At 37.5% G+C, this 27974-nt stretch overlaps 1 protein-coding gene across 1 annotated transcript in view; it reads left to right on the top strand.

Annotated features, from left to right (window-relative positions):
- The window catches only part of BCLAF3 (BCLAF1 and THRAP3 family member 3), a 77507-nt gene that overhangs the window by 41022 nt on the left and 8511 nt on the right, over positions 1-27974 (top strand). The window contains exons 8-11 of the mRNA XM_053580729.1: positions 1323-1435; positions 9199-9310; positions 10570-10665; positions 27204-27359. Coding sequence (XP_053436704.1) covers positions 1323-1435; positions 9199-9310; positions 10570-10665; positions 27204-27359 — 477 coding nt within the window. The remainder of the gene's footprint in view (positions 1-1322; positions 1436-9198; positions 9311-10569; positions 10666-27203; positions 27360-27974) is intronic.

The following is a 27974-nucleotide window of genomic DNA, read 5'->3' as shown; positions in this document are numbered from 1 at the left end:
GTGAGCTGTGATGCCACAGCACTATACCGAGGATAACATAGTAAGACTCTATCTCAAAAAAGAAAGAAAGAGAGAGAGAGAGAGAGAGAGAGAAAGAAAGAAACTATTGTAATTGACTTATAGGAAATTTGAGGATTTAGAAAACATCTCCTATGATTCAACCATTTAACATAAAATATTATTTGACCATCTTTTCTTATAGTCTTATATCTTATATTTTAACCTAGTCACTATCATAGTATATGCAGTTTGTATGCTTTTCCCTTTTTACTTAATGCATAATAACATTCCATTTATGTAAAATCACTGAATTTCCCACGACCTTTTATGATTGAGGCTTTTTATTTTTTTTATTTTCTGAGACAGAGTCTCCCTCTTTTGCCCTGGGTAGAGTACTATGGTGTCATAACTCACAGTAATCTCAAACTCTTGGGCTCAAACAATCTTCCTGCCTCAGCTTCCCGAGTAGTGGAGACTACAGACTCCCACCCCAGCGCCTGGCTAGTTTTTAAAGACAGGATCTCACTATTGCTCAGGCTGGTCTTGAACTCCTGAGTTCAAGAAGTCCACCCACCTGGGCCTTCCAGAGGAGGATTTTAAAATTTCAATTAATTTTCTTTTTCCATGTTGACTTCTACAGAGTCTTTTTTTTTTTTTTTTTTGAGAAGAGCCTCAAGCTGTCACCCTAGGTAGAGTGCTGTGGCATCACAGCTCACAGCAACCTCCAACTCCTGGGCTCAAGCGATTCCCTTGCCTCCGCCTCCCAAGTAGCTGGGACTACAGGCGCCCGCCACAACATCCGGCTATTTTTTGGTTGCAGCCATCATTGTTGTTTGGCAGGCCCGGGCTGGATTCGAACCCGCCAGCTGAGGTGTATGTGGCTGGTGCCTTAGCCGCTTGAGCCACAGGTGCCGAGCCCACAGAGTCTTTTATTACCATAATTTAAATGGTTGTACAGTATTTTTTAAAGTTAAGTTTACCATAATTTATTTAATTATTCTTCCTTTTTCTTTAAAATTCTTTTCTACATTTATGTTGCCTCCATTTTCTGTTGTTATAAATATAATATTTGGAATATATTTAGGTAGATGGACTTTTCTTTGAGACAAGAGTCCTAAAGGTGGAATTCCTGGTTCAAATTTCAGGAACTTTTCTCACTGTATTGTCAATTATGTCTCAAAGTATTTGTGTCAGTTTACACTATTATTAGCAGGATGAATACAAGAACTTATTTAAGACTTTTAATTAAAGTTTTTGTTAGATATTGTCTTTGTGCTATCAACAGTAATGTGAATGGTTTGTTTTCTGTTGTAATTCCTTAGACTCTGGTCAAAATAATAGATCCAAATGACCTACGACATGACATTGAAAGAAGGAGAAAGGAGCGCTTACAGAATGAAGAGTACATTTTTCACATTGCTAGTGCTGCAGAGAGGTAATCAATGGATAAAAATGCATCCTGTTATCAGGGAGCTTTTGGTTTTAGTGTAATGTATTACTCAATTTTTGTGTGATGATAATTTTTGTTTTAGCTTAGGAATTTGACCCTTCGAATCCATTTTTACATGTTTAAATGAAATCTATTAAAATGTTTCAAAGTAGTTCAGTCAGTGGTCATTCTATATGGTTTGATTTAAACAACAAAAATAGCGTGGTGGGTAAGTATTGGTGATCTTCTTAAGTCTAGAAAGGAGAGTAACAGCTTTTTCGAATACCCTGTTTCCCTGAAAATAAGACATCCTCCGAAAGTAAGACCTCACAGGAAAGATAAGATGTCCCCTGAAAATAAGACCTAGCGCATCTTTGGGAGCACACCTTAAAATAAGACACTGTCTTATTTTCGGGGAAACAGGGTATTAGCAGGAGTCAGGACCAGCAAATTTATGGACTGTTTGGTTCAAGCTGGTTAAAATGGATATGTTCTACCCCTTAGATTCTGGGGTATTCTTTGACTAGTACAAAATTTCCAAAAGTCAGTACTGTTCATTCTGGGGACTCTTCGTGGATGTCTGTCCATGAAATGGAGGCAAGTGTGGTAGAAAATGCGGGGGCCACTTAACTTTGAGTCTCACCTCTTCCAATTTACAAGCTTTTCATTTTGGACAGATTTGCTTACTCTCTGGAGTCTCTCAATTTATAAAATGATACAACCAATTTATGATGTGGGACAGTTAAATTAAATGAGCTGGCGTATGTATTGCAAATAGATAGTCAGTAGGTCCTTATTTCTCTTTCCTAACTTTACACATCTTTTTAGGGGCTCTGAGTAGTCTAGATTGGCCCCAGTTTATCTCTAGTTCAGAAAGGTAGATGGAACTCATGGCAATTCTGGGATTCCATATGATTATGTGGTATAATTGAGAACAAATTTCCAGTTCACCCAAGAATCTTCACACTATTTGGATCTCTCAGAAAATGGGAATGTATGAATAGGAAGGATCAGTGCTAATTGTTTTTCTATTATCCTTAGTGTCAAATTAATAAGACACTGTATTTGACTAGACTTTTAAGTCAAGTCTGTGGCTGACTAGGTTTTAGTCAAAATGCATGGAGCTTATTTAAAAACTGGACTTGACTGTGACAATAAGTTTGAGTCTAATTAAAAGGTAGTGAAACTATGTGCCAAAGCATATAAAAAGAGTTGAAAATAAAATAGTTAAAATATTGTTTCTTGCTCCAGTCACCTAATATGATATGGTTAATGGCATAACTGTGCTTCTTAATGACGAATGACAAGCTCTTTGTCATGCTTTTCTTGACTCAGCTAGTGTAAGAAACCCAGAATACTAAGAAACAGGATTTTCAAAACAGGATTTAAGATGAGCAGAATATTATAAAGACCATGTAACTTCAAAATATATCTACATTTCCTTCATGTAATAAAATATTTTTGTACCCCCAAATCTATTGAAATAAAAATAATTTTCCTATAAAATACAAAACAATATATATCTTCACCCTTTGAGGTAATTGAGAACTTGGACACTGGAGTTAGACCTGGGTTCAATGCCAGACTTTTAGACTTCTAGCTATGTGACTGACTTTGGGCAAGTTACTTAGTCTCTTTCCTCATCTGTAAAGTAGAGATAAAAATTATACTTACCTCATGGTGGTGGTTAAGATTAAGTAAAGCGAGGAGTATAAGGTAGAACAATTGGTCAGCATTAAGTATTATTTACATTAACTTTGAGCATAGTGCTGTAGCATGGAAAGATGTCTTCATACAAGGTGTTTTTTGCTGAGTCTGTTGGATTGTTTTATTTGTATTGGATGATTAGTGTGGCATACTGGGGCCATGAGGATTTTTAAAAAGTGAGATATTACTTACCATAAAATTCATCCTTTGAAAGTAAACAATTCAGGAGTTTTTAGTATAGTCACAGAATTGTGCAACCATCACCACTATCAATTCTGAAACTTTTCCATCATCCCAAAAGGAAACCCTCTACCCATTAGCTGTGACTCTCTATTTCTCCTTTCCTCCAGCACTTCGCAACCACTATTCTACTTTTTATCTCTATGGATTTGCCTATTCTTTTTTTGTTTGTTTGTTTGTTTTGTTTTTTTTGAGACAGAGCCTCAAGCTGTCGCCCTGGGTAGAGTGCCATGGCATCACAGCTCACAGCAACCTCCTGCCTCCGCCTCCCAAGTAACTGGGTCTATAGGCGCCCACCACAACACCCAGCTATTTTTTGGTTGCAGCCGTCATTGTTGTTTGACGAGCCCAGGCTGGATTTGAACCCACCAGCTCAGGTGTATGTGGCTGGTGCCTTAGCTGCTTGAGCCACAGGCGCCGAGCCGGATTTACCTATTTTTAACATTTTATATAAATGCAGTCATATGCTATGTGGCCTTTTGTGACTGACTTTGTACATATAGTGTACTGTTTTCAACATTCATCCATGTTGTAGCATGAGAATTCTTATTAAGGCTAAATAATATTCCATTGCATGGATATACCATATTTTATTTACCCTTTCATCAGTTAATGAACATTTGGGTTGTTTCCAGTTTTTGTCTGTTGTGAATAATGGTGCTATGAATGTTTGTGTGTTAAGTTTTTGTGTGAATATATGTTTTCATTTTCTCTTTGGTATGCACCTAGGGGTAGAATTGATGAGATGGATAGTAACTATAGCTAACTTTTCGAGGATCTGCCAGACTACTTTCCAAAGTGACTGCACTATTTTACATTCCCACCAGTTATGTGTCAAGGGTTAAAACTCAGTTTATCAAAATTGACCGCATTATATTTTTACATAAACCAGTTAAGTCAGAGTATAGTTTCTATAAAAATTCATAAGAATTGAAACATAAATCATAGGATATAGTGATTTCTCATCTGAATGTTTTTCCCTTAAAATTGTATACAGGCTCTGTGGTTTGCTCACCATTGTATCCCCACTGCCTTGAGCTCAGTTCATATTTGATGAATGAATGCATGAATGAATGAATGAAAACTTTCCAAAGGAGTAAATAGGACAGACAATACTTAAGTTGTCATGCATTTAAGATCTGGATTACATAGGAGCTTTTGTTGTCTCATCTCCAAGGTCCTGCTGTGTCTATACATGCTCCCCAACTTACAATGGAGCTACATCCCAATAAACTTATCCTAAAGTAAAAAAATTTAAGTCAAACCATCATTAAATTGGGAATTGTCTGTTTTTGCTCCCACTTCTGAACAATCTCTTACCATGATATCTCCATGTCATCTCCTGACACATTGTTTCTCTCTTTTCCAACTAGCATTACTGTTGAGATGTTATGCTATTTATAAGTATGGAGTGTGTGTGATAAAGTAGCTTAAAACTAGTATCAGTGGGCTTTGAAAGGACATCAAACTGCCAAGACTTTCTTTTTAGCAGGGCAGCTTATGGAAAAGTATCAGTTTTTATTCTTGCTTTGATAATAATCTATAAGGAACTTCATAAAAATCTTTTATTCATATATTCAACAAATATTTATGCATTAATTTCTTTGTTCTAGTTACTGTTCTAAGGCCTGGGGAGACAGGGAAAACCTATACACAAAGCCCAGGCCTTCCTGGTGCTTGCAACTTAGTAATAGAAGAAACAAAATAAATGCATGTCAGTGGAGTGATAGGTGAAAATTAAAGAGGAAATTCAATAGGAAAGAGTGACATGTGTGGTATGATTTTATTTAGAGTAGTCTTGGAGTACACTTATGACTTTTGAAAAAGTTTTAGTAAGGGAGTTAGCCACAGGCTTCTTTGAGTCAATGTTATTTCAAGAGCAGGAATAGTGAATGCAAAGGCCCTGAAGCAGGAGCATTCTTACTCCGATATAAGGAATAGAAAGGGGGCTTGTGGGATTGCAACATGATGGAAAAGGGAGAGAGTTATTAGGTGAGGCCAAGTCATGCAGGACTTAGATGGAATGAAGGACGTGAAGACTTTATATTTTACTCTAAGAGAAATTAGAAAACATGTTGAATTTTAACGAGACAAGAGACATAATCTTACTTAAATTTTAAAAGCAACATTCTGATTGCTGAATGGAGAACAGAGAAATATTTCTTTCTCAAGTAAAAAAAGATTAGAGGTAGGAAGTCTGCACAATCAGGTGACATGAGACAGTGAACACATCAGGACACCAAGCTGCTTAGAGCTTGCTCCACCTTTGTCCCCTGTACAAGGCACCCACCCTCATGCTCTAAGATGTTTTTTTTTTTTAATTTGAATCAAGTGATTGATTAACTGTGCAGTACATCTCCCTGAACTTCATTGTTCTCATCTTGAAAAAGAAGACTAAAAATAATCCTACCTGCTCTACTTATATGTGGGCTAAACACAGGCTAAATGTAGACGAGATGGGTATTTGTGCTCTAGCCATCATGTCCTCATTCCAGCCTTTCCTTTAAAGATTTCATGAAATTTATATACAATACTGTAGCATTATTGGCCATGATTTAGTCTCGTGGTCATAGCTGCAGGGAGGCTGGGGAATAGATTTCTTCACCTGGTCATTCATTTGCCTGGTCAAAAAACATCAAAGACTATCAAAGAATTTTTAATTTTTTTAATTGTGTTAAAATATATATCATAAAATTTGCCATTTTAACTATTTTTAGTGCACATTCATTCGCCTTAATAATATTCATATTATGCAATAATCATCACTATTCATTTCCAGAACTTTTTCATCTTTACAAACAGAAACTCTGCACTCATTAAACAATAACTCACCACTCCCTTTTCCCCCCATCCCCTGGCAATCTCTGTTCTTTTCATCTCTGAATTTGCCTATTCTAGGTATCTCATATAAGTAGAATCAAACAATATTTGTCCTTTTATTTATTTATTTATTTATTTTTTGACACAGAGTTTTGCTATGTCACCCTCGGTAGAGTGCCGTGGCAACCTCAAACTCTTGGGTTTAAGCGATTCTCTTGCCTCAGCCTCCCAAGTAGCTGGGACTACAGGCACCCACCACAACGCCTGGCTATTTTTTTGTTGTAGTTGTCATTATTGTTTAACTGGCCTGGGCTGAGTATGAACCCGCCACCTTTGGTGCATGTGGCTGGTGCTGTAACCACTGTGCTATGGGTGCCGAGCCAATATTTGTCCTTTTGTGTCTGGCTTCTTTCACTTGTTTTTAAGCCCATGTTGTAGCATGTGTCAGAATTTCATTCCTATAAAAAAAAAAATTCAAGTTTAGCACCCGTAGCATAGTGGTTACAGTGCCAGCCACATACACCAAGGGTGGCAGGTTCGAACCCATCCCAGGCCAACTAAACAACTGCAACAAAAAAATGGCCAGGCATTGTGGCAGCCACCTGTAGTCCCAGCTACTTGGGAGGCTGAAGCAAGAGAATCGTTTAAGCCCAAGATTTGAGGTTGCTGTGAGCTGTGATGCCACGGGACTCTACCGAGGGTGACAGAGTCAGACTCTGTCTCAAAAAGGAAAAATTTCAGTCTTTTGTAAGGCTGAATAATATTTCATTGTATTACTATACCACATTTTGTTTATTCATTTTTTTCTGTTTATGGACATTTGTTGGTGTTGTGAATAGTGCTGTTGTGAACACTGGCATTGTCATCTTTTGGAGGGTGTAAAGCAATATCTCAGTATGGTTTTGATTTGCATTTCCCTAATGGCTACTGATGTTGACCATTGCTGTCTTCTTTGAAGAGATTTCTATTCAAATCTGTTGCCCATTTTTAAATCAAATAAAGTTTTTATCATTGAGGCGTATGAATTTTTAATATATTCTGTATAATACTCCCTTGTCAGATATATGCTTTGCAAAAAGGATTTTTAAAAGTTCATTGTTTTGGGCTCGGTGCCTGTGGCTCAAGTGGCTGAGGCGCCAGCCACATACACCTGAGCTGGCAGGTTCGAATCCAGCCTGGGCCTGCCAAACAACAATGATGGCTGCAACAAAAAATAGCCAGGTGTTGTGGCGGGCGCCTGTAGTCCCTGTTACTTGGGAGGTGGAGGCAGGAGAACCGCTTGAGCCCAGGAGTTGGAGATTGCTGTGAGCTGTGATGCCACAGCACTCTACCCAGGGTGACAGCTTGAGGCTCTGTCTCAAAAAAGAAAAAAAATTCATTGTTTTGTTTATGGAAGTAGTCATACACACTAATTACAATCATTTGGAAAAATAAAATAATATGTAAAAACAAAAATATAAAGCATTCTTAATTTCACTAGAGATGACCACTGTTAATATTTCGTACACTTCTTGTCATTTATTTTTTTCTGAATACGTATGTGTGTATTTTAAATAGTTGGAACTATCCTCAATGTCACACTCTTTTGACTTATCATGAGCATTTAAACAGAATAGGAGGGTTTTTAACCTTTTAAAAATCCTGAGTGTCTATTTTATGTCAGGTTCCAGGGTCAGTGTTGGGGCCACAAAGTGAACCATCTGCAGGGCCTCCTCTGGAGGAATTGCAACTTGTTCTACTAATCTGACAAGTACACCAGTAGTTATAAACACAGAGCAATAGTAGGTGATGAGGACCTCAAATGTTGTATGTTCACATAATAGGAAGTACCTATTCCACCTCAGAGGGGTTTAGGAAAGCCTTCCTGGAAGAGTTGCAAGTGGATTTAAATCTCAAGTTAATCTAAGTGGAAGGAAGTTGATTACAGAAGGAACTGCACATGGAAAGGTATAGAATCAGGAGAGAGTGGGGTATGTACTGGGACCCACATGCAGTTAAATATTCCCAAAGCTCAGTGTGTACGTTGGGGAGACTGGAGCAAGAGGGCCAGGCCCAGAGAGTGAAAAGCCTTGAGGGGACATATGAGTAGTGTGAATTTTTTTTTATTTTGTAGTTTTTGGCTGGGGCTGGGTTTGAACCCGCCACCTCTGGCATATGGGGCTGGTGCCCTACTCCTTTGAGCCACAGGCACCGCCCGAGTAGTGTGAATTTTATCCCCCTGCCAGTGGAGAATCCATGGGAAGGACTGAGGCAGAGCCAAAGTAGTGAGGGATTTATTCAGCATAGGGCAGGGCCTGCAGAGAACACAGGAAGGGTTGAGGAGAACTGTAGAGAGACATGGGATGTGACGAGAGGAATCTTCAAGGGCTGTGAAAATGAGGCTTTGAATCAGAGGAAAATCCCAAGGAAGGAACTCTCTCCCAGGTAAGGCTGCCTAGGAAAAGCCTTTGTTGGCCTCAGGACCTCATGGTGATGGGAGAAGGGAGCCTGTCGTTTGCTGCTGTAACCTTGCAGTATTGAGGCCTCTGCTCTGCCAGTGAGGGGACCCTGAGCCAGTCACACAACTAACTTGCCTCTGATAAACGGGCAGTGTCATAAGCAATTGGTGTTTCTTACCCCCGTAAGAGTCTGAGGGTGGGGGCGGTATTGCCAAAGGCTCCAGAGCAGTGATTCTCTTTCTCAGAAAATATACATTTCACATAAGGTTTCAGGGGTTATAGCCCCCAGGAAGCCTGTCCTTGGACTCCAGATTGAGAACCCTGGTCCAAGGAATATTGTTTTCCCCTATTGCTAACTTCCAATTTAGCTACATGATGTTTGTTGAAAAAATGAGAGTTAGCCCTGGTAACTGTCATTTGTAATTTTAGTAGTGATAGCTCATTGATATTTTGCTGTTGTGCTACTTGACTTTTCTCTGAAGAGGCTTTTTTGATTTTTCTTGTTTATTTCTTGGAAACAAGTAAACTAATAAAAGATTCTTATTTTCTCTTTCATTTTATTAGGAATAATCAGAATTCTGGTTTTTCAAAGATGAATATTCATGCTGATGGATTCCAAAAACCTATATGTTTTATGAAATCAAATTTTAGAAAATCTGTTGGGAAACCTTACGTGGTAAGATTACAGTTCCAAAATGTTCATTTTTATACATTCTTCTTCTCAAATATGTCTATAGGCACAGGGATCACCACTATTTTTCCTAATATTTGTGAGTATTCGTTAAGTACATGTTATAACAGTAGTTCTCAACCTGTGGGTTGCAACCCACAGGAGCTGTATTAAAGGGCTGTGGCATTAGGAAGGTTGAGAACCACTGTGTTAATAAGATTCTGTAGAGGCTTAAAGTTAATAGGACAGATGATGTGGTCATCTCTCAGTTGAGGATTTTATTGGATTTATTATAGTAAATAGTAAAGCTTTTTTTTTTTTTTTTATAGAGACAGAGTCTCACTTTATGGCCCTCAGTAGAGTGCTGTGGCGTCACACAGCTCACAGCAACCTCCAACTCCTGGGCTTAAGCGATTCTCTTGCCTCAGCCTCCCGAGTAGCTGGGACTACAGGCGCCCGCCACAACGCCCGGCTATTTTTTGGTTGCAGTTTGGCCAGGGTCGGGTTTGAACCCGCCACCTCCGTATATGGGGCCGGTGCCTTACCGACTGAGCCACAGGTGCCGCCCCAATAGTAAAGCTTTTTTAAGAAAGCTTTATTAGGATACAATTTTACATATCATAAGATTTGGTCATTTAGGTATACGGTTTATGTATTTATTTATTTTTCCTGATGATAGATCCTTTTCTTTATTGTTTAAGATTCATTGAAGGTACAAAGAATTAGGTTACACTGAGTGTATTTGTTAGGTAAAGTCCCTCTTATAATTGTGTCCCACCCCCAAGAGGTGTACAATTTAATGATTTTTAGTAAATTTACCAAGATGTGTAACCATCACCACAGTCCAGTTTTAGAATATTTTCAATACCCAGTGAGAGCCCTCATGTCTGTTTCATTGTTCTCACCCCCAGTCAACACTAATCTACTTTCTGTCTTAAAGAATTATCTTTTTATAGGGCAGCTCACAGAATGGCAGCTGGCTTCCATACGAGAAACCAGTGGCCAGAAAGATGGAAGCTAGAGTCTGTTTGTAACCCACCTAGCTTCAGAAATAACATCTCTTCACTATACCATATTTTTTTTAAAGAAATAAGTTACTAGGTCCTGCCCACACTCAAAGGCAGATGTGTGTGTTCCTATAGCTAAGCAACCTGCTCCCTGTTCTTAATCCTATACATTTAAGCATGTGTTCTTTAAATGGTAAAACAAGCTTTTAAAATAAATTTGAAATTATATTAACCCATACTAATGCTTTTTTCATGCAGAATTATACTATGCAGAGAAAAGATATCATTCTTCACAAACCATTTGGAGTTGAGAGAATCCATCATAACTCAAGAGGCTTTAAAAGACATTTTAAGGTATTAAGTATTATTTTCCATTTAAATCCAGCTTTGGGTTTATGCTTTGGACATACTATTCTAAGTGTTAGTACATTAAGAGCTGGTTTGAGGTTGCTGTGAGGAATGATACCACGGCACTCTACCCAGGGCAACAAGTGAGACTTTGTCTCAAAAAAAAAAAAAAATCCATTTTGACTGAATTCCTGGCTTATGATAGTTACTGTGTTGTTACTCCATGTTGTCTCTTTCCCCTACCCACAAGAGGAAAGAGTTTTAATTTTTGTGTGAAGGTAGCAGGAAGCCTTGATAAAGTAATTAGGAAGAAGTTAGTAAGAACAGGAAAGTAGTATAAACTATCCCCAAACCATAGACCAGAAAGCTAGCTGAGCGATCTTCTGTTAATACTCAGCTTCTCAAGAGTCAGAATTTATAGATGTTGAAAGGCTTTATTCACTGTGATTAACATAGTTTGTAGGCGTTGCATAGATTACATTTTTAGCCAATAATTTGTATATTGCAAGATGTGTGACATGAAGTTTTCAGAAATAACTGTTGCCACAGAATACATAAACATGTTTTACAACATCTTTTGATCTCTCAAGTAATGAAGCATCAAGTCAACTGAAAATGCGGTATCTGCATAACGTACAGACAGTGGTGTGGATGGGCTTTCAGATCTAACTGCTTCCTATATGTCGTTCTTCCCCTTGGTCAAATTAGAGTATTTTTCTATGATGATCTCCTATTACCGTTTTTCCTTAAGAAAGATTCTTTAATGTGTCAAACGGTCTATGAAACTAGTGTATGGTGTCCCATGATCACATTCATGTACACAGCTATGATTTAATAAAAAAAAAAGAAAGAAAGATTCTTTGATGTTAATTCTTAGAAATATTTTTTCAAAATACGTGCAATAATTTGTTCTCTTGACCAGTCATTTAAAGATGTGTAATGTTATATGATTGCATAGAAGTTTAATTCTTTATAGGAAAATAATGGGAAGAAATAATTCTTCCTAAGAAAAGGAAGTATTTTGTTAAAATTTACTTTTTATATGAATTGGACTAATTCAAAGCCAGATAGTAATCACGTTATTAGTATGTAGAATTGGATCATATCAATCTCAAGATTAGCTCTGATGATCAGGTTTGTGCACATAGTCTTAACAAAATTGTGGTGTTTCATTATAATTTTATTTCACTTGAAAATTTCTGTAGCCTTAATAAAATAACTGAAAAATAGGTTTGGCATAAATACTTTATTATAAACTTAGATGCTTCATTATATATGACATACCCATTTCTAAAATAATTGTGGAAAGAGAAATCTACTTAGTTTTTATAACTACTCCATTGTAATGCCCCTTTGTACACTTGTTTTCCCAATGTTGCCCATGGTCTGTTTCCTGTTATGAAATGCTCTGAGGATAAAACTTAAATAAACCAAACACTAAATTTCAAATAGATTAAAATTCATTTCTGTAGCCAAATCTTTGAAAATTACTATTGAACATAAACATTGTATGTGTTCTATTTAGATGTCTAAACATTACTCAGACCATTGTTGTTGTTTTGCTTTGTTTTGTTTTAGACAGAGTCTCACTATGTCGCCCTTGGTAGAGTGCTGTACCATCACAGCTCACGGCAACTTCTAACTCTTGGGCTTAAGCGATTCTCTTGCCTCAGCCTCCCAAGTAGTTGGGACTACAGGCGCCCGCCACAATGCCTGGCTATTTTTTGGTTGTAGTTGTCATTGTTGTTTGGTCGGCTCGGGCTGGATTTGAACCTGCTAGCGACAGTGTATGTGGCTGGCGCCCTAGCTGCTGAGGTACAGGCGCCGAGCTAACTCAGACCGTAATTTTAAAGCCATAATTCAGTATCACACACATTATGGCTATCATTAAATTAGCAGCTTAATATTTTCTTTTTTTTTTTTTCTTTTTTTTTTATTGTTGGGGATTCATTGAGGGTACAATAAGCCAGTTACACTGATTGCAATTGCTAGGTAAAGTCCCTCTTGCAATCATGTCCTGCCCCCATAAAGTGTGACACACACTAAGGCCCCACCCCACTCCCTCCCTCTCTCTTTCTGCTTCCCCCCCCCCCATAACCTTAATTGTCATTAATTGTCCTCATATCAAGATTGAGTACATAGGATTCATGCTTCTCCATTCTTGTGATGCTTTACTAAGAATAATGTCTTCCACGTCCATCCAGGTTAATATGAAGGATGTAAAGTCTCCATTTTTTTTAATGGCTGAATAGTATTCCATGGTATACATATACCACAGCTTGTTAATCCATTCCTGGGTTGGTGGGCATTTAGGCTGTTTCCACATTTTGGCGATTGTAAATTGAGCTGCAATAAACAGTCTAGTACAAGTGTCCTTATGATAAAAGGATTTTTTTCCTTCTGGGTAGATGCCCAGTAATGGGATTGCAGGATCGAATGGGAGGTCTAGGTTGAGTGCTTTGAGGTTTCTCCATACTTCCTTCCAGAAAGGTTGTACTAGTTTGCAGTCCCACCAGCAGTGTAAAAGTGTTCCCTTCTCTCCACATCCACGCCAGCATCTGCAGTTTTGAGATTTTGTGATGTGGGCCATTCTCTCTGGGGTTAGATGATATCTCAGGGTTGTTTTGATTTGCATTTCTCTAATATATAGAGATGATGAACATTTTTTCATGTGTTTGTTAGCCATTCGTCTGTCGTCTTTAGAGAAAGTTCTATTCATGTCTCTTGCCCATTGATATAAGGGATTGTTGGCTTTTTTCATGTGGATTAATTTGAGTTCTCTATAGATCCTGGTTATCAAGCTTTTGTCTGATTGAAAATATGCAAATATCCTTTCCCATTGTGTGGGTTGTCTCTTTGCTTTGGTTATCGTCACCTTAGCTGTACAGAAGCTTTTCAGTTTAATGAAGTCCCATTTGTTTATTTTTGTTGTTGTTGCAATTGCCATGGCAGTCTTCTTCATGAAGTCTTTCCCCAGGCCAATATCTTCCAGTGTTTTTCCTATGCTTTCTTTGAGGATTTTTATTGTTTCGTGCCTTAAATTTAAGTCCTTTATCCATCTTGAATCAATTTTTGTGAGTGGGGAAAGGTGTGGGTCCAGTTTTAGTCTTTTACATGCAGACATCCAATTCTCCCAACACCATTTATTGAATAGGGAGTCTTTCCCCCAAGGTAAGTTCTTGTTTGGTTTATCGAAGATTAGGTGGTTGTAAGATGTTAGTTTCATTTCTTGGTGTTCAATTCGATTCCAAGTGTCTATGTCTCTGTTTTTGTGCCAGTACCATGCTGTCTTGAGCACTATGGCTTTGTAGTACAGACTAAAATCTGGTATGCTGATGCCCCCAGCTTTATTTTTGTTACTAAGAACTGCCTTAGCTATACGGGGTTTTTTCCGGTTCCATACAAAACGCAGAATCATTTTTTCCAAATCTTGAAAGTACGATGTAGGTACTTTGATAGGAATGGCATTGAATAGGTAGATTGCTTTGGGAAGTATAGACATTTTAACAATGTTGATTCTTCCGATCCATGAGCATGGTATGTTCTTCCATTTGTTAATATCCTCTGCTATTTCCTTTCTGAGGAGTTCATAGTTTTCTTTATAAAGGTCCTTCACCTCCTTCGTTAGGTATATTCCTAGGTATTTCATTTTCTTTGAAACTATGGTGAAGGGAGTTGTGTCCTTAATTAGCTTCTCCTCTTGACTGTTATTGGTGTATACAAAGGCTACTGACTTGTGGACATTGATTTTATATCCTGAAACGTTACTGTATTTTTTGATGACTTCTAGGAGTCTTGTGGTTGAGTCTTTGGGGTTCTCTAAGTATAAGATCATGTCGTCAGCAAAGAGGGAGAGTTTGACCTCCTCTGCTCCCATTTGGATTCCCTTTATTTCCTTGTCTTGCCTAATTGTATTGGCTAGAACTTCCAGCACTATGTTGAATAGTAAAGGTGACAGAGGACAACCTTGTCTGGTTCCAGTTCTAAGAGGAAAAGCTTTCAGTTTTACTCCATTCAGTAAAATATTGGCTGTGGGTTTGTCATAGATAGCTTCAATCAGTTTTAGAAATGTGCCACCTATGCCTATACTCTTCAGTGTTCTAATTAGAAAAGGATGCTGGATTTTATCAAATGCTTTTTCTGCATCTATTGAGAGGATCATGTGATCTTTATTTTTGCCTCTGTTAATATGGTGGATAACGTTTATGGACTTGCGTATGTTGAACCAGCCTTGCATCCCTGGGATGAAGCCTGCTTGATCATGATGAATGACTTTTTTGATGATAAGCTGTAATCTATTGGCTAGGATTTTGTTGAGAATTTTTCCATCTATATTCATGAGTGAGATTGGTCTGAAATTCTCCTTTTTGTTTGTGTCTTTTCCTGGTTTTGGTATCAGGGTGATGTTTGCTTCATAGAATGTGTTGGGGAAGATTCCTTCTTCCTCAATTTTTTGGAATAATTTCTGCAGTACAGGAATAAGCTCTTCCTTGAAGGTTTGATAGAATTCTGGAGTGAAGCCATCTGGACCAGGGCATTTTTTAGTTGGAAGCTTTTTTATTGTTTCTTTGATCTCAGTGCTTGAAATTGGTCTGTTCAGGAGGTCTATTTCTTCCTGGCCAAGTCTAGGGAGAGGGTGTGATTCCAAATATTGATCCATTTCCTTCACATTGTCAAATTTCTGGGCATACAGTTTCTGGTAGTATTCAGAGATGATCTCTTGTATCTCTGTGGGATCAGTTGTTATTTCCCCTTTATCATTTCTGATTGAGGTTACTAGAGATTTTACTTTTCTATTTCTAGTTAGTCTGGCCAATGGTTTATCTATTTTATTTATTTTTTCAAAAAACCAACTCCTTGTTTCATTAATTTTCTGAATGATTCTTTTGTTTTCAATTTCATTGATCTCTGATTTGATTTTGGAGATTTCTTTTCTTCTACTGAGTTTAGGCTTAGATTGTTCTTCTTTTTCCAATTCCATAAGGTCTCTTGTGAGATTGTTGATGTGCTCTCTGTCTGTTTTTCGAATGTAGGCATCTAAAGCGATGAATTTTCCTCTCAAAACTGCTTTTGCAGTATCCCACAGGTTTTGGTAGCTTGTGTCTTCATTGTTGTTATGCTTAAGGAAGTTAGTGATTTCCTGTTTGATTTCTTCCTGCACCCATCTGTTATTCAACAGAAGATTGTTTAATTTCCATGCCTTTGGATGGGGTCGAGCATTTTTGTTAGAGTTGAGTTCCACCTTTAGTGCCTTATGGTCTGAAAAGATACAAGGTAAAATTTCAATTCTTTTGATTCTGTTGATATTTGTTTTGTGTCCCAGGATATGATCAATTTTGGAGAATGTTCCATGGGGTGATGAGAAGAATGTATATTCTTTATCTTTGGGGTGGAGTGTTCTATATGCGTCTATCAAGCATAATTGTTCTAGGGTCTCATTTAAATCTCTTATATCTTTGTTTAATTTCTGTTTAGAGGATCTGTCCAGCTCTGTAAGAGGTGTGTTAAAGTCCCCTGTTATGATGGTGTTATCAGATATCATATTGCTCAGACTGAGTAAGGTCTGTTTCAAGAATCTGGGAGCATTTAAATTTGGTGCATAGATATTTAGAATTGAAATGTCTTCTTGTTGTAGTTTTCCCTTGACCAATATAAAGTGACCATCTTTGTCTTTTTTGACTTTAGTTGCTTTAAATCCACATGTATCTGAAAATAAGATTGCAACTCCTCTTTTCTTCTGAATTCCATTTGCCTGAAAAATTGTCTTCCAACCCTTGACTCGGAGCTTTAATTTGTCTTTTGAAGCCAGGTGTGTTTCTTGCAGACAGCAAATGGATGGCTTGTGTTTTTTAATCCAGTCAGCCAATCTATGTCTCTTCAGTGGGGAATTCAAGCCATTAACATTTATGGAGATAATTGATAAGTGTGGTAGTATTCTATTCGTCTTATTTGGTGAGAGTCCATTGCTTAGTTTTATCTTTTGCATCAGTGTGGAGGTTAGGTTCTGTCCTTTGATTTCTGAGTTCTTACTTTGCTGCTGATCCATTGTGGTGGTCAGTGTGCAGAACAGGTTGAAGTATTCCCTGTAGAGCTGGTCTTGTTGTGGTGAATTTCCTCAATGTTTGTATATCCGTAAATGATTTGATTTCTCCATCAATTTTGAAGCTTAGCTTAGCAGGGTACAGAATTCTGGGCTGAAAATTGTTCTGTTTAAGTAGATTAAAGGTAGATGACCATTGTCTTCTTGCTTGGAAAGTTTCATTAGAGAAGTCTGAGGTCACTCTGATGGATTTGCCCCTGTAGGTCAACTGGCGCTTACTCCTGGCAGCTTGCAGAATCTTTTCTTTTGTCTTGACTTTGGACAGGTTCATCACAATGTGTCTTGGAGAAGCTCGGTTAGAGTTGAGGCGACCTGGGGTCCGATAGCCCTCTGAAAGCAGTGTGTCAGAATCTTTGGTGATGTTTGGGAAATTTTCTTTTATAATATTCTCAAGTATGGCTTCCATTCCTCTGGGGCATTCTTCTTCCCCTTCTGGAATTCCTATAACTCGTATGTTGGAACGTTTCATAAAGTCCCATAATTCTGACAGTGAACGTTCTGCTTTCTCTCTCTTCTTTTCTGCCTCTTTTACTATCTGAGTTATCTCAAAAACTTTGTCTTCTACCTCTGAAATTCTTTCTTCTGCATGGTCTAACCTGTTGCTGATACTTTCCATTGCATCTTTAAGTTCCCTGATTGACTGTTTCATTTCCTTCAGCTCTGCTATATCCTTTTTATGTTCTTCATATCGTTCATCTCTGATTTGATTCTGTTTTTGGATTTCCTTTTGGTTATTTTCCACTTTATTAGCAGTTTCCTTCATTGTTTCCATCATTTCTTTCATTGTTTTCAACATGTGTATTCTAAATTCCCTTTCTGTCATTCCTAACATTTCTGTATAGGTGGAATCCTCTGCAGTAGCTACCTCATGGTCCCTTGGCGGGGTTGTTCTGGACTGGTTCTTCATGTTGCCTGGAGTTTTCTGCTGATTCTTCCTCATGAGTGATTTCTTTTATCTGTTTCCTTGCCCTAATTTTCCTTTCACTTCCTCTTGCTCTTTAAGTTCTTGTGCCTGTGGACTAAGGGTTACAGGACCAGAAAGGTGAGAAGGTTGAAGAGCAAAAAAGGGATGAAAGAAAGGATGACCGAGTGATAAGAAAAAAAAGAAAGATAGAGAAAGGAGAGGGGGTAGGGATAAGGAATATTGACAAAAAGAAGAGAGGCACAGAAAGAGGGAGACAGGGCAATATAGGTGTACAGTAGGGTACTTTGACACAACCTTAAAAAACCCCACCTTCTGGGGGTTGGGTGCCCAGTTGGGTGGTTCCCTTGAGGTCAGCAGCTCTTTGCTAACCTGGTCAGACACAGTACCCCACCTCCACCAAGTAGAGAGGAAAGACAAAAATGCTATAAATCAAACCAAAACAAGCAAACGGAAAACTTTATGGCGATAAAATTGGGTGAAAAACCAAGTGATAGCGGTAGAAACACTAGCAAAAATGAAGTTGTAGTTATTAAAAAAGGCAGCAATGGGAAATTATAATTAAACTAGAAAAATTGAGAAAGAAAAAGGGATCTGTATGGAAAAGATTGAAATTAAGAAACAAAAGAACATCAACAACGTCAAAATAAACAAACAAAAAAACCCAACCAAACAAAAAAAAAAAGAAAAAAAAATACACAACCAAAAACAAAGCAGTTTGTATATGTTGTTGAATATTGTCTGGGCAACACGTGGTCTTTTGGGGTATGAGATGTTAGTCACAGTTCTGATAGGACTGGAGGCTGCTGATTTCTCAAACCCCAGCAGGTAGACACCCTAAATCTCTCTTCAGCCCACTTAAAAGGCACTTTGAACTTGTAAACTTGCTGAGCAGAAGCTTTCCCAGCTTTCTCGCTGGAATCACTGCTGAAGTGGCTATCCACTTACTCAGTGTGCCAAAACAGGTCTCACTCTGCCCCTGAGGGTTAGGGCTGCAAGGCGGCTCAGACCCCACCCTTAGGCTACTTGGTTGCTGGGTTACCAGCTCCCACCCGTTTCTAGCTCTGCTACCCTGAGGGCGGAGCTTGCCGGGGCAGATCGCTGACAATGGATCCGTGTGACCCACCGCCAAACACTATTAGCTCCGTCTGGCTCAGCGGCTCAGACTGGGGCCCTAGACAACGGCCAAAGTTCTCCGCACTCCCACTCAGGCCTTCCCCAAGGCAGTTCAACTCAGTGCCAAGTCCATGGACATCAAAAGAGTTCACAGGTAAGGCCTTTCTGGTTTGCAGTCTCGCTGCTACTGAACTTACAGTTGTGGGCGGGTTTAGACGGGTTGAACACACGCGACCACTTGCCGGTTTTCCACTGTTTTAGTCCTCCTCTTGGGGTCCAGAAGTCTCTCGCTGACTCCCTGTATCCTCATAGGAGTGATGATAGGCAGTTCCCACCAGCCAGAGATGCCTGGAGTCCTATCTCCCCAGACTCACGGTGCCCAGATCCAGCTTAATATTTTCAATGCAATTGTTCTTGCACCCAGCCCTCCCCTTTTATAACCTCACAACTGTCTCCTTTATAAAAAAGAAGCAGAAAGGGCGGTGCCTGTGGCTCAAAGGAGTAGGGTGCCAGCCCCATATACTGGAGGTGGCAGGTTCAAACCCCGGCAAAAAAGTACAAAATAAATAAATAAATAAGTAAAATAAATAAAAAATGAAAAAGAAGCAGAAAAAAATTAATACAAAAAGAAAAATAATGTGAACTTAACCAGGAATTGGAAAAAAGTACATACAGAGGATGCCAAAAATATATATACACATTTTAAGAAAGGAAAAAAAAGTGTATTAAGATGGTAATACTCAGTATATGCCAATTATATTTGTTATCTTGTATATTGCATCTGGTATCTCTCGTAATTGCAGAAGTCAAACATGATTTGAGTATTATAATTTTAATACAGTTTTTTCCTTTCTTAAAATATGTATACATTTTATTTGCATCCTCTGTATAAAAAGAAGTAGCAGCTCCAGCAACAACTCACCTGACTAAGCTTCAATCTCTTTTCCTTCTGGAATTAGCTTAGTTTCTGGTTAATCTGAATTTTATTATCAGTGGGGAAACAAGTAGTGTTTAGAGAGGGCTTTTATTTAAGGCAAACATTATAGTGTTTGTGAACAATTTTATTGACTTCCTTAGAGGCTAATAGTGTGTGTATAATCTTATAATCTAATAAGGGGAATTACCATTGTTTAGCTCTTCACATTGAGGAAACCTCGCCTGTTTGATATCTGTAGAGGGGTGTATAGGTTTATTCAGATCTTGATTTTCTATAAACTAAATGTATTTTGTAATTTTAGCTTCTGTTTTTAACTTTAATAGTTTACAAATACTAAACTCTTCCCAGGAAATATTCTAAAAGGGGCCACTATTAGCTTCATTCCATTCAATTGGACCCTTGTCACTTAGTAGTTGGAATGTGACTCAGGGGTATTTTTTATTAATAGGAAAGAAAGAATTTGATTTAAAGACAAAACTCTGTGCAACTTTGCAGTCAAATATTTACATACAACTAGAATATATTTTCCTTTTTACTGTGAGGATTTGCTTAAGAAAATTGAGAAGATGAAAACAAATCAGCAGATAATAAACTTTATTTCTGATTATATATATATATATATTAATCTTCTGAGAAGAATTACAACTTTATTAAGAAAAGAACACATTTGGGAATAAATTTAGTATGCAAGGGATATAATCTTGAAGGTATCGAATTTGCAAATTTTATTCTGACCCTTGTCCTTACCCAATAAATGAATACTGGTTGAGTCTTTAACTCCTTCCTGAGTGGTAAGGAGAGATAGAAGAATAAGACTTCCTGCTTATGCCATTAAAACTAAATGTTCTTTTATGTTCTTCAAGCTTGGAGAGCCCTTTTCTTGTATCTTGGTAGAGATGACTGTTGGCAAAATCTGAAAGACTAGCCTCCTGTCAGGTGCTCAGACCCAGCTTCTGCTGTAAATTGTTGGCCCCAAAGGAAAAGGAGTGGGTCTGTTTAGTCTGTGTATCTTGCATGTAATATTAGGTATGAATTTTGTTAATTAAGTTCAGAACAGTTTTATAGTTAACTATAACTATGCCTGAAAGAGCATGTCAGGTCACCAGTCTTTCCTTCTCTACCATATCTTCTCCCAACTTCTTGGAATTACATCTCCCAGGGTTCAACTTGTGTGCTGAACTGGTCTTGTTAAAAGTTTAATTTTAACTAGAGTTTTTCTTCATATGGCTTCACATGTCTTTTCTTTCTTCCTCTTCCCTCCTTCCTCCTCCCTCCCTTTTTCTCCCTCCTTATTCCTTCTTCTTTCTTTTTTTTCTCCTCCTTTCTACCTCCTTCCTCCTCCTCCTTCTACTCCTGTTTTTCTCATTCTGTCACCCAGGCTAGAATGCACTGGCATCACCATAGCTCGCTGTCAGCTCAAAACTCCCAGACTCAAGTGATTCTGCTACCTCAGCCTCCTGAGTAATTTGGATTTTATACCACACCTGGCCGTTGTTTCTATTTTTTGTAGAGATGGGGTCTTGCCATATTACTCAGGCTGGTCTTGAATTCCTGACCTCATGTGTTCCTCTTGCCTCAGCCTCCTAATGTGCTGGGATTACAGGCAGGAGCCACTGTGCCTGGCTGATGTTTATTTTCTATCCAGAATTTAATTGAATGATTTTGGGGGGAGAAATTCCTTTTGTTGTTAAAACTAATGCAACTTCTCCCAGTGAATGGCAAGTAGACAAGGTTTTAAGACTTAGAGATAGACTCGATCTTTGAACACTTTGGGCCACTTCTTCCATTTGTTGGGAGGATGCTCAGAAATGCAGGTGGACATGAAAAGTGCGCAATGTGGAGGAGTGAGGTGGGGAAGTGTGGAGAATTCTTGGGAAGGTTGGAGAGAATTAGTACATGACTGACAAAACTGAAGATGGCTTCCTTCTCCTACCCTCAGCAGTAGATTAATTAATAAGTGACCATTCCTCTCATCAACCTCATGGGAAACACAAATGTTCATTGTCCTCTTACGTCTATTATAATACTGGGCAGTACATATACTAGGAAATGTTTTCTTTCTTTTCTTTTTTTTGGAGATAGTCTCACTATGTCACCCTTGGTAGAGTGCTGTGGCGTCACAGCTCACAGCAACCTCCAGCTCTTGGGCTTAAGCAATTCTCTTGCCTCACCATCCCAAGTAGCTGGGACTACAGGCGCCTGCCACATTGCCCAGCTATTTTTAGTTGCAGTTGTCATTTTTTTAGCAGGCCAGGCCTGGTTTGAACCTGCCCACCTTGGTGTATGTGACTGGCGCTGTAACCACTGTGCTATGGGCACCGAGCCAGAAATGTTCTTTTCAATATAACTCATATTTGCTTTAGTGGGCTTTGTGTGGTAAAGATTGATTTGAAGGAATTGACAGGAATGAAGTTAAAAGAGTTTTTGATTCTTTTTTTTTATTAAATCATAGCTGTGTACATTAATGCAATCATGGGCTACAATGTGCTGGTTTTTACATACAATTTGAAATGTTTTCATCAAACTGATTAACATAGCCTTCACGGCATTTTCTTAGTTATTGTATTGAGACATTTATATTCTACACCTAGTAAATTTTACATGTACCCTTATAAGATGCACGGTAGGTGTGGTCCCACCAATTACTCTCCCTCCACCATTCCTCCCTGCCCTCCTCTTTCCCCTTCTTCTTGGGCTATAATTGGGTTATAGCATTCATAAGAAAGCTATAAATTGGTTTCATAGTAAGACTGAGTACATTGGATACTTTTTCTTCCATTCTTGAGATACTTTGCTAAGAAGAATATATTCCAGCTCCATCCATGTAAACATGTAGGAGGTAAAGTCTCCATTTTTCTTGAAGGCTGCATAATATTCCATGGTGTACATATACCACAATTTATTGATCCATTCATGGTTGATGGGCACTTGGGCTTCTTCCATGACTTAGAAGTGATCAAGGAATACAGCAGCGTCTCAGGTTACAAAATCAACACTCACAAATCTGTAGCCTTTACATACACCAACAGTAGTCAAGCTAAAAAACATTAATTTTTAATTTAACTTGTTAATATGTTATTTAGGATATTGCATCCTCATTTATAAGTGACATATGTTTGTAATTTCCCCTTTATAATAATATATTTTCTCCAATTTTAATATCAGGTGTACCCAGATTAAGTAGTATGATTTTGAAGTATTTCTTCTTTTCCTATTGTCTATAAGATTTGGCATGAAATTATCTTTTACTTTTGTTTATAAATATTAGTTGTCTATTTTTTGATACTTAAAAAAATAATAAGAAGTTAACTGATAACTCCATACGAATCTCAGAGTCAAAGCATTCTATAATAGACATATACTTACTTGAGAATGTGAATGTTACTTTCTTTGCATTATTATTATTATTATTGCTTAAAATTTCAATGTCGGATTCCTTTTCTGAATGTATTTATGTTCGTTCATTCTTTACGAGGTTTTTGTTTCTAGTCCTTATCTTAAACATTGTTATTGTTGGGCGGCGCCTGTGGCTCAGTCGGTAAGGTGCGGGCCCCATATACCGAGGGTGGCGGGTTCAAACCCGGCCCCGGCCTAACTGCAACCAAAAAATAGCTGGGCGTTGTGGCAGGCGCCTGTAGTCCCAGCTACTCAGGAGGCTGAGGCAAGAGAATCACTTAAGCCCAGGAGTTGGAGGTTGCTGTGAGCTGTGTGAGGCCACGGCACTCTACCGAGGGCCATAAAGTGAGACCCTGTCTCTACTACAAAAAAAAAAAAAAAAACAACATTGTTATTGTTATTAAATTTTAAACCTTTTTAATTTTGTGAAGGCAAAAAAAAGGAAACCTAATAAACACATGTATGTGTAAAAATAAGAAAAAACAACAAAAAAGGACTTTATAAAATAAGCCCAAAACACATGTTAAAATGAATTAATTTACCAACAACATTCATAATAAAAATAAAATGGGTGTGCTCCTCAATCCCTTCTTACCACCCAGCATTATAATCCTTTCTGAATGGTCCCTTATACAGACTAAAACAATTTCACTTATCTTTGCTGTCTGTATTCTGCTACACCTGCAAGATACTGAAAATAACTTGTGACTGTTATAATTGTGCCCTATATATACAGTAGTACCTCCATAGCTGACCACCTCCCTACACTGACCACCCCTTAAGTTGACCTAATTTTCATAGACTGGACATGCACCACACAGACATATCAGTACAGTAGGCCTAGTTCCTAATGTTGGTCTACTTACAAAGATTCTACTGTATATGAATCTTAAGAATGTTCTAGAACACTAACATCCTAAAGATATTCCATTAAACAAGAAAAGGCCTCTGGGACCCTCTTGCAGAATTCATTTCATATAAAAAAAAACAAATAGTCAAGGACTCTATTCCATTCATAGTAGTGCCAAAGAAGATGAAATATTTGGGAGTTTACCTAACAAAGGGCATGAAAGATCTCTATAAAGAGAACTATGAAACTCTAAGAAAAGAAATAGCTAAAGATGTTAACAAATGGAAAAACATACCATGCTCATGGCTGGGAAGAATCAACATTGTTAAAATGTCCATACTACACAAAGCAACATACAATTTTAATGCAATCCCTATTAAAGGTCCACTGTCATACTTCAAAGATCTCGAAAATATAATACTTCGTTTTATATGGTATCAGAAAAACCTTTGAATAGCCAAGACATTACTCAGAAATAAAAACAAAGCAGGAGGAATTATGCTACCAGACCTCAGACTATTCTATAAATCGAGTGATCAAAACAGCACGGTACTGGCACAAAAACAGAGGTAGATGTATGGAACAGAATAGAGAACCAAGAGATGAACCCAGCTACTTAACGTTACTTGTTTTTTGACAAGCCAATTAAAAACGTTCATTGGGGGGGTGGTGCCTGTGGCTCAATGGAGTAGGGCACCGGACACCTATGCTGGAGGTGGCGGGTTCAAACCCAGCCCCGGCCAAAAACTGCAAAAAAAAAAAGGAAAAAAAAAAAAAAAAAACATTCATTGGGGAAAAGATTCCCTATTTAACAAATGGTGCTGGGTGAACTGGCTGGGGACCTGTAGAAGAGTTTTTGATTCTTAAATAGGTATTGACACTTAGTGTCTTTCCCCCTTCGTTGGGATTTGTTATGTTTCACTATGAATCAGAACAATAATTTTAGCTCATTAGAGGTTTGAAAATTATATTTTTTATTTTTTTTTATTTTTTTTTAATTTTTTTTATTAAATCATAACTGTATACAATGATATGATTATGGGGCATCATACACTCACTTCATAAACCATTTGACACATTTTTATCACAGTGGTTAACATAGCCTTTCCTGCGTTATCTCAGTTACTGTGCCAAAACATTTACATTCTACATTTACCAAGTTTCGCAAATACCCCTGTAATATGCACCACAGGTGTGATCCCACCGATTCCCCTCCCTCTACCCACCCCCCCCCTTTCCCACTTCCCCCTATTGTTAAGTTGTAGCTGGGTTATAGCTTTCATGTGAGAGTCCCAAATTAGTTTCATAGTAGGGCTGTGTACATTGGGTATTTTTTCTTCCATTCTTGGGATACTTTACTAAGAAGAATATGTTCCAGCTCCATCCATGTAAACATGAAAGAGGTAAAGTCTCCATCTTTCTTTAAGGCTGCATAGTATTCCATGGTATACATTTGCCATAAGTAAACCAGCTCTTCAGGATGTTCTCAGACCTATCCTCCACAATGACCAACCCAATCCTATACCACAAAAGTAAACTCACTCAGAATCTTCGGATCAAACTCCAACTTCCACACTGGCGAAAGGATTAAAAATGTCCACTGGACCTTTGAAAAACTCGATACCCAAAATTCCACCAGACTTATCAATACTCTCCATCAATGTGAATGGCTTAAACTGTCCTCTAAAGAGGCATAGGTTAGCTGACTGGATACAAAAACTCAAGCCAGATATTTGTTGCATACAAGAGTCACATCTCAACTTAAAAGACAAATACAGACTCAGGGTGAAAGGATGGTCATCCATATTTCAGGCAAATGGTAATCAGAAAAAAGCAGGTGTTGCAATTTTATTTAAGAAAATTATATTTTTTAACAGGATAAATGTTATGAAAAACAAAAGGATTATACAACAGATCAATAAATCAAAAAGTTGGTTTTTTGAAAGGTCAGTAAAATAGATAAACCTTTGGCTAACCTAACCAGAAAGAGTAAAATCTCTAATTTCATCAATCAGAAATGACAAAGACGAAATAACAACAGACTCCTCAGAAATTCAAAAAATCCTTCATGAATATTACAAGAAACTCTGTTCTCAGAAATACGAAAATCTGAAGGAAATAGACCAATACATGGAAGCACACAACCTTCCTAGACTTAGCCAGAATGAAGTGGAAATGTTGAACAGGCCTATATCAAGTTATTAAATAGCATCAACTATACAAAATCTCCCTAAAAAGAAAAGCCCAGAACCAGATGGCTTCACATCAGAATTCTACCAAACCTTTAAAGAGGAACTAGTACCTACTCTGTTTTCCCGAAAATAAGACAGTGTCTTATTTTAAGGTGTGCTCCCAAAGATGCACTAGGTCTTATTTTCAGGGGGCGTCCTATCTTTCCTGTAAGTAGGTCTTATTTTCAGAGGATGTCTTATTTTCGGGGAAACGGGGTATATTACTCAACCTTTTTCAAAATATAGAAAAAGAAGGAATACTACCCAACACATTCTATGAAGCAAACATCACCTTGATCCCCAAACCAGGAAAAGACCCAACAAGAAAAAATTATAGACCAATATCACTAATGAATATTGATGCAAAAATATTCAACAAGATCCTAGCAAACAGAATCCAGCAACACATCAAACAAATTATACACCATGACCAAGTGAGTTTTATCCCAGTGTCTCAAGGCTGGTTCAATATACGTAAATCTATAAATATAATTCAGCACATAAACAAATTAAAAAACAAAGACCATATGATCTCTCAATTGATGCAGAAAAAGCTTTTGATAATATCCAGCATTCTTTCATGATCAGAACACTTAAGAAAATAGGTATAGAAGGGACATTTCTTAAACTGATAGAGACCATTTATAGCAAACCCACAACCAATAACATATTGAATGGAGTCAAATTGAAATCATTTCCACTCAGATCAGGAACCAGGCAGGGTTTTCAAGTTCTTTTAACCATTTTAAAAATTTGTTTGATGTACAATAAATATCAATACTTTAAACATATATATTAGTCTATAAAAATAAGCCAGGAAGCTAGTTTGGGGAGAATGTGCTTTATTGCTATCCTTAACTCCTTCCCTTTTGATATCTATAATGCCTAAAATGAAGGGTAGCTGTAAGTAGCAGTCATTTTTCCATCTGTTATACTGACAGAGTATACTTGGAAGCTGTGGTTTCCGCATTTAATTCTTTTTTTCTTTACAGGGCAACTTTAGAGGTGGCAGATTCCAGCCCCATTATAAATCAGGCCTAGTACAGAAGAGCTTGTACATTCAGGCTAAATATCAGCGTTTGCGATTCACTGGTTCAAGGGGATTTGTCACTAATAAATACAGAGAAAGATTAATGAGGAAAAAAAAGGTTAGTTGAATTGTGATCATTTAAAAATGTTGAATGACTTTTGAACTTCTACATTATCTATGTTCGTTGGATAAATTGGGTTTTCATTTAATTTTTATTTAAGAAACAACCTAGATTTAAAAAATATTCTTGCATGGTAGTTTAATTAAAACTTGAAGTAATAGTAATAGAGTGGTGAAACTAATCTTAAAATGCTCGTTTTAAGAGTATACCAGCTGTTTGAACTTAATAATATAGAATTTATGTTGTATGGTTAATCTTTGAAATAGAAATTTAGTTGAAGACTTTTAACTGATGTACAATTAGCTAAGTGCCAAAATATACTGAACTGACTATAAAGGATACATAATTGCAAAATATATTGACTCTTCTTTATCCCCATTTGTATTTTTTATTGTGGTAAAATATGTATAATATAAAATTTGTCATTTTAACCATTTTATAGAATACAATTCAGTGACATTAATTACATTCTCAGTACTATGCAATAATTATCACCACTATATGCTAAGTCTTTTTTAATTATATGTTTTTAATTGATGAGTAAAAATTATACATACATGTTTATGGTGTTCAATGTGATGTTTTGATATATGTATACATTATAGAATGGCT

Source organism: Nycticebus coucang, chromosome X (assembly GCF_027406575.1).
Source record: "Nycticebus coucang isolate mNycCou1 chromosome X, mNycCou1.pri, whole genome shotgun sequence".
NCBI classification, from domain to species: domain Eukaryota; kingdom Metazoa; phylum Chordata; class Mammalia; order Primates; family Lorisidae; genus Nycticebus; species Nycticebus coucang.
Note: the sequence above shows the minus strand (reverse complement) of the source record. Positions and strands in the feature narration are given on the sequence as shown.